The sequence below is a fragment of the Dromaius novaehollandiae genome, chromosome 1, assembly GCF_036370855.1.
Source record: "Dromaius novaehollandiae isolate bDroNov1 chromosome 1, bDroNov1.hap1, whole genome shotgun sequence".
In the NCBI taxonomy this organism is placed as follows: Eukaryota; Metazoa; Chordata; class Aves; order Casuariiformes; family Dromaiidae; genus Dromaius; species Dromaius novaehollandiae.
The window spans coordinates 33916002-33923291 of NC_088098.1; the positions used below are offsets into that span (position 1 = coordinate 33916002).

The window sequence follows — 7290 nt, forward strand, 5'->3', positions numbered from 1 at the left end:
ACAGCTCTTAACCAAAAGCTACTGCTAGGCTAAGCTGCTTTGTTTATGGATATGTTCCCAATACATTAAGAGACAGATGCTGCTGCACCTATTTTAGTTAGACTATCTCTTTTTAGCAATTGCTGACATTTAACTTCAGAATAACAGGAGTTGGAGGAATGCAGCCCTGAACTTTTGTTGTTTTATAGTATTAAGCATGTGCTTTGCCAAAGATGACAAAGTTCTTGCTTACTGAAAGTTGCAGTCAAAATGTAAAGAGCTCAGTAAGCAGAAGGATTATCAGCAATTTTTGGAGACATGGAGGGACTGCAGTGCATCATAACATGTCTGCTTTTCATTTCTTAAGGGGATTAAAAGCTGGGAGTGCCAAGATGCTCTCTGTCACACCTAACTCGCTTCTCACCTCACCACGTGTGTTTTGTTCAGGGATGACACTTTCTCAGATACACTGAGCCAGAAAGCAGATAGTGAGGCCAGCAGTGGGCCAATAACTGAGGACAAGTCATCATCAAAGGACATGAACTCTCCCACTGACCGTCACTCTGATGTGTATTTAGGAAGGTAAGTTTGAGCATAACAGGTTTGCAGCGGTACTCAGAGCTCACAGCTCAAGTAACACAGCAATTACTTCTTTGTGTGCTTATGGTGGGTCATGACAACTTATCCAACGAGCACTTCTCCATTCATGCAGGCAAAGAAAGAGATCAGAACCTCCCCCTCCTCTGAGACGCCCCGGCAGAAGCAGTGATGGCCATTGCCCGGTGCACCCACCGCACGCTCTCTCCAATTCGTCTGTGGAGTTGGGTTCCCCCAACCTGGCAACTCACTGCAGTCCCCGAGCCCTCCTGCAAAATCGCAACCTCAATGCAGACAGCCCTGAAAGGAGGCGTAGACCCGGGCACGGCAGTCTCACCAACATCAGTAGGCACGATTCTCTGAAGAAGATTGATTCCCCTCCAATTAGAAGGTCTACATCATCTGGTCAATACACAGGTTTCAATGACCACAAACCACTGGACCCAGAGTCAATAGCTCAGGTTCGTGTCTTTTTCATTTTTTTTGTCACTCTCTTTGTTTTTCTGAGAAGCAATCTCGGTGAACAGCATAGCACAGAGCACATACAGATTTTCTTGGAAAAAGCACACTAGTAGGAGTATGTGTGTAGAATATTTTACTTAGCTTTCTAAACAGAGAGCATGGAAAAGACGTTGCATTAAGGTATCCTGAATGGAAGAAGCACAAGGGGGAATAGACATTGTAGAAGCAATAAAAAGAAACTATTTCCCGTTATACTGTAATGAAATTGCCTCTGCCGCCCAGAACACTAGGAGAATGTATGATTACAATAGTTGCATAAAGCTCCATGCTCTGATGAAGGCTGACCTAATCTAACTTGCATAATTAGTGTTCAGTTATTCCTCGGTATTAGAGTATGCAGAAAAGTGCTGTGACTGGCTAGCAGTGACCTTTGCAATTGAAAACACAGATTTGTATTTCAGAGTCTTGTAGACATCACATAGCTTTCATAAAGCTTTGTTGATCTGATGCTTGTAGTTGTGCCTAAGAACACAAGGTGCAAGAAGTTACACCTGCATAAATCATGGGTCATCTTACTCCTGTGGGAAGAGTCACTAGTCTCTTTCCTGGCAGGGAAGAGATGAGAAGGATGGAATAGGGAGCACCCAATCATCAGATTGTTGTGTTGTACAAAGCTGGTAACAGTCAGGTCCTGAGCAAACAGATACCACTGTCTTCAAAACTCAATGTTGACTAGGTAGTATAACATGATTACTAAGGGCACCCTAAAGGTACAATATGATTATGAAAGTATTCTACTACAGGGCTGTCATTCATGTTTTAAAGTTTAATGCAGTGGTAATGCTTACTTTCAAACTCTGCTTCTAATGAGGTATAGAAGGGACTGTCATGGCTGGTTCAGAATGTCGAACCAAATATTAGAGAGTTAGAAAATGTAAATGTAATTAATGTTTTCTTTTACTCTAAGTTATTTATTTACTTTTCTTGAGCTACACGCAGTGCAGTTTGGCTGAAGCCAGTCTTTTTCATGCCTAGACTAGTGATTATTTGGCAGTGAGAGAACCTGAATTTTGATTAACCTACATGAAAGTTACTGTGAGCAAGCAGAGAGCACCAGATATTTAACCCCACTTAACTATTTAACTGTAGCTCAGTGCCACTAAAAAGTAGTAAACCAATCTTGGCACATTCTTTCAGCATTTGTATCAGAAATACTGATAGGAAAAATAATTTCTTAGGTAAGCTCACTGAACAATGTCTTGTAGTTTTCCTTCTTAAAATTTAACTGAAAGAAACAGGAGGAGAGAGGACTTGACAGACACACAAGCCTCATTTCCTTAGGAAACCAATCGTATAATCCCTGTGGGGGAATATTGATCCTGAACACCCTAGGGATTATATGAGGGGTGCAGTCAACTAAGAGTTGGCAAATGGGCTAAAATCTTAGCAGCTATCAGTACCCAAGAGATGACAGAAATCGTCACAATTAAAAAACAAAGATGTTGCTAAGCAAATGTCCATTCTCCTAACAGACACTTAGCAAAATGGTGTGCGGGGTTTGTTTTATTTTAGCTGAATTTTGACACTCTAACATCGGGTAAACAGAAAAAAATATTTGTAATGTTCAGCCAAAGCTGCCATCTTGCCAATTATAGTCTCTCTCAAATTAATCTGGTGGAAATTGGCTTCAATGCTATAATATTCATTAAAGAGGAGATGGTCCCCTCCCCTGCTCCTTCTGTCCTTTGCTTTCAGTAGCAACTGTACTGACGGGCCACTCTCTCTGTGCTCTCACCCAGGACATCGAGGAGACGATGAACACGGCACTGAACGAGCTCCGGGAGCTGGAGCGGCAGAGCTCGGCAAAGCACGCCCCCGACGTGGTGTTGGACACCCTGGAGCAAATGAAAAACACCCCCACCCCCGCCACCTCCACAGAGTCACTGAGCCCCCTCCATAGCGTAGTTTTAAGGAGCTCCGAGCCTCAGATTCGCCGTAGCACGAGTTCTTCCAGTGACACCATGAGTACTTTCAAGCCCATGGTGGCCCCTAGAATGGGAGTGCAGCTGAAACCTCCTGCTCTTAGGCCAAAACCTATTGTTCTTCCAAAAACTAATCCTAGCATAGGACCTTCCCCTCCTTCCCAGGGTCCAGCAGACAAATCTTGCACAATGTAAAAAGCTCAGCCACCCACAGCACGCGGCTGGGCTATGCTAGGGAGAGGAATGGATTAACGATAGAAGTCAGGGTTCCATAACATCATTTGTTCATGTTTATAACTGGAGAGGCTTTGTTTTTCAGTGTTTTTGAATGTATTGTCTGAAACTAGCTACATTAACATGGGCATTTGTATTTTGTATGGTTTCAATTAAAAAAAAACTGGACAATTGTGCATCATTTTAAAATACAAACATAGACTTACTTGAAAACTTGATGCTGCACCATTTGTAATAAAAAACAACACGGATCACAAATAGCTTGCCACGTTGTACCATATTTTACAGTCTTACTGTAGGTACATAATAAGGGATCCTGCACAAAACTAAGGGGTGGGGGGAATGTGAGGGACGTGGAACCTCTGATTTCTAGGTCACCAAACCAAATCTCAAGCAGGTTAGTAAGAACTGAAATCTAGCATGTGAGGATTAAGTGGTCTGTGTGGAATGTCTAAGTCATCCCAGGCCACATTTTCTTATTTAAAACGCACCAAAAAAAAAAACCCTCACACACTCACAGTTGGCACCATGTTTTAGCATTCTTGTTGGCAATCCTACTAGAGACAAGTGCTGAATAGATACGGAGATCACATTACTCTCACCAATAAAAAGCATCATTCCAAGTCATAGGTAAAGCATATCTCCAGGATAGTGTAAAGACACTCTTTTTGTTGTCCTCTGTAATAGTGTACTTTCTTCATGAAGCTGGAACTTCTTTCCCTGTTATTATATTTTTCACAAAAGTTTAATCCATTTAAAGTTCACAGTTGAGTGAGCCAGGCTCTGGGGAGCATATGAATCTGTTGGTCCATTTGGCAGGGTGGTAGGAGATTAAAAGGATCAACTGCACAGTAATTCAGCAAAGTGTCCCATTGACTTTATTGCTCAGTGGCCAATTAAAAACATGATTTGAGCTGTAATAGTCAGAGGAGTTTCAAGCTGACCTAGCGCTGCTGCTCGTCTTACACAGTGCAAACAATGTGCTCATTTCCTCAGTTATGCTGACTACAGCAAGAAAGGGGCCTCTCTGAAGATGGACTACCTCCTGCCAACTGTGCAGGGGTCAGGCGCAGGACAGACCGCTGATGTTCTACCACCTAGATTCAAGCTGACTAAAGTTTTCCATACCGTTTTTTTTCCCCCTTTTTTCTTTTAATGACAGAAATCAATACCTGTCTCATGTCTGTGTGTGAGTGAAGACTGTCAGCTTTGCTTAGCGCGCTATTGTTAGACTTTGTTACGTGTGAAGTAAATGTACAGCTGTTTTGCACATTACAACACTAAGCCATACTATTATTTCTGTGAATTGTATTTGCCAACATCCAGTCCATAAAATAAGTTTCATTGAAGACGAGGGGGAGGAAAAATCAGTTGAGGTCTACCTACAGGAGCACAACTGGCTTTAAGATCTGTCTTTCCTCAAATTATTTGTTATATTAAGATCTCATCAGTGGAAAGCTTTAAGTTCTACCACTCACTGTACATAGACAATTGAATTAGGGAGGGGAAGAGTAGTGACAAAATTGGATAAACATAATTACGAAGGTGACAGGAGTGATTTCCTGTTGTTATTTAGGAGCTGCTTATTCCTGCTCTGGTTTACGCTCTGTAGATAGGTAATGCAAGGCCCCGGTTGAAAAGCATCCCATGAACTGCATCCACGAGCCAAACTGGCAGGGCTGTTCCCACTGTTCCTGGTATTTGCAACCCCGCAGAGCTGGCTGCAGACGCTCCACGTGCCTCAGTGGGGTTGTCAGCTGCAAAGTCCTACTCCACCACGGTGGCCTGTGCAGGCTCAGTGAGTGAAAAAAACCACTGACTGCGCCCCAGCCCAAGCAGGGTAACTAAGTTCACATTGCCTCTCCATCTCTCTTGGCTGGACCGTCCAGTCCTTAACTGTAGAGCAAGGGCCGACGTCCCAGGTACGGACTAACACTCGTCTCCTCTAGGGCTGGCCACTTGTTCAGAAAATATTTTCAAGTAGTTCCCAAATTTACTAGAATCGGTGGAACAAACTGGAATTTCAGCTTTCATTTACATGCAGTTTTAGTCTAGCATTTTTAAAATAACTTACCTGGCATAATTGAGATGGATACCTGTATCTTTAAATTACATAGGGAATTTTGTATGTTTAAATAACTGTACTGGACTCCGTAATGCTTATATTAGAAATCGTTTAGCAAAAGAAAATATTAGAAACAGTGCATTTAGTGAATGCATCCACGTAGTGCATTCACACAGTTAAATGTGTAGTTTGATGGTTATTATAGATACTTAAGAGTATAGTAAGTGGATATGTAACAGGAAAGACTGATACAACTACAGGCGTACTAAAGGGTAACTCCTGCACACCTAATCAAATCAGTATTGTCCTTTACTGTCAAGTTTGATAAACTGCAGTACTGGTAGCTTCCTGCTTGTTGACTGTTACCTAATTGTGTCAATGTACATCTGTAGTATGTACATGTGAAAGTGCCTTTAAATTTTAGAGGAGCTTTAGCCTTGCTCTTGTACTGTTGCATTTCCATTGCACCCTTCCCCATTCTTGTATGGCTGCATTCCCATCGCATTCCTTCCATTCGCAAAGAACAAATAACAACACGGAAAGTTCACAGTTCTGGAAGAGAAATGTACTGTTAATCTGTTGTGACAATGCACTTTTATGTATAGTACTGTACATTTTGGCATGTACCATTACAAGCTTCAGTATACATTCAGGTTTGTTCCTCATAGTGTATCTTTATAATAAAGAAGCTAGTTCTGTCTGTGCGTGTAGTTTCGATGGGGAAACCGCCATATCTTTGTGGGAGGGAGGGGCACAGATACAGGTTGTCTCCAATAGAGCAGAATAACCATGCCAATACGTGTGCTGCTGGAACCGGCTCCAGAAAGCCGTGAACGCGCTCTCTGTGCTGACTGAGGTTATCAAAGTTAGCCTGATTACTCTGCAAGAGACAGAGCAAGTGGTTAGCCACAAATCCAGTGTGGTCAGGGACGATTTCTGTGGCTTGGAGTATGCCTACCCAGGTGGGCCTGCCTTCAGAGGGGTTTCCTTTCAACCTGGGAATATTATGGCAGAGATATATAGAGGGAATAACTATTTTTTCAATTAACCAAGGGCTTTGAGGGACAAAAACCGACTTGGATCAAGGTTTCCAAGCGTTGCTTTCAAAAAGTAATAAGGGGCAGCAGCTGAAAGGTCCGGTCGTTGAGTCACCCCCATGTTGTGGTGAAGGAGTATCATCTGGCCAGAAGGGAGGAGGAGACCCCACACAGAGCAGCGCTCTCACCTGCACCCGCCACCAGCGCGTGGGGTTAGGCGTTTGTCGCGGATGCTAAAAGCTTCGCGGTCTGCAACCGTTTGTGGGCTCATACATCAGCCTGTGGTGACAGCCTTTGTATTTCAGTGGCCAGTGACCTACTTTAGGTATTTCTTCTTGTCCTCTGCTGCACAAAAGCAGCTTGAGAAATTGAGGTGGGAAGGCAAAGGTCAGCCTTCATTCAGGGTCCTGCCTGCCCCACAGCAAGCACAACCTAATTTCCACAGTCAGCCCTTACAGTGGTAGGGACGGAGGCTTCTGGGCAGCCTTCAATCAATTTTAAAATAAATAAGAAAACACAAGAACAAGAGTAGCCTCCTGATGTTTAACTTACTTAAATATCGTTTGGCGTTACACTGTTCTGACTTTTTAATTTGCTTTCAGGTTTTGTAGTGAAAAAAACCTAGCTTTGATAGAGGCAGCCAAAGGTTTTGGTGGGTGAATAGGGACCCGTTGACTTTACAAGCCCTTAGAAAAGCAAAGGAGATTTGTTTCGCTGAGAGAAATGTATTAACTGAACAGAATATGATCAGCGATGGAAGCCAGTAGCAGCAATGAAAATGGTGTCTCAAGGTTAAACTAGGCAGGTCACCTCTCCAAAAATTAGTTTCAAGCGTCGTGCCAGCTCCGGGACGTGGCGCCGCGCCAGCCTGCACAAGGTCCTCCTCAGACGGGGTAAGGAAAGCTCAGGCGCTTGGGTGCAGGTTTTAAATGCC

General features: G+C 43.2%; 1 protein-coding gene across 4 annotated transcripts in view; it reads left to right on the plus strand.

Moving 5' to 3' along the window:
* The window catches only part of SRGAP1 (SLIT-ROBO Rho GTPase activating protein 1), a 147648-nt gene extending 141629 nt beyond the window's left edge, over window positions 1-6019 (plus strand). For all 4 annotated transcript variants that reach the window (XM_026092362.2, XM_026092363.2, XM_064508501.1 and 1 more), the window contains exons 20-22: window positions 427-561; window positions 692-1037; window positions 2838-6019. In XM_026092362.2, coding sequence (XP_025948147.1) covers window positions 427-561; window positions 692-1037; window positions 2838-3215 — 859 coding nt within the window. In that variant the 3' untranslated portion in view covers window positions 3216-6019. The remainder of the gene's footprint in view (window positions 1-426; window positions 562-691; window positions 1038-2837) is intronic.
* The last annotated feature ends 1271 nt before the right edge of the window (window positions 6020-7290 follow it).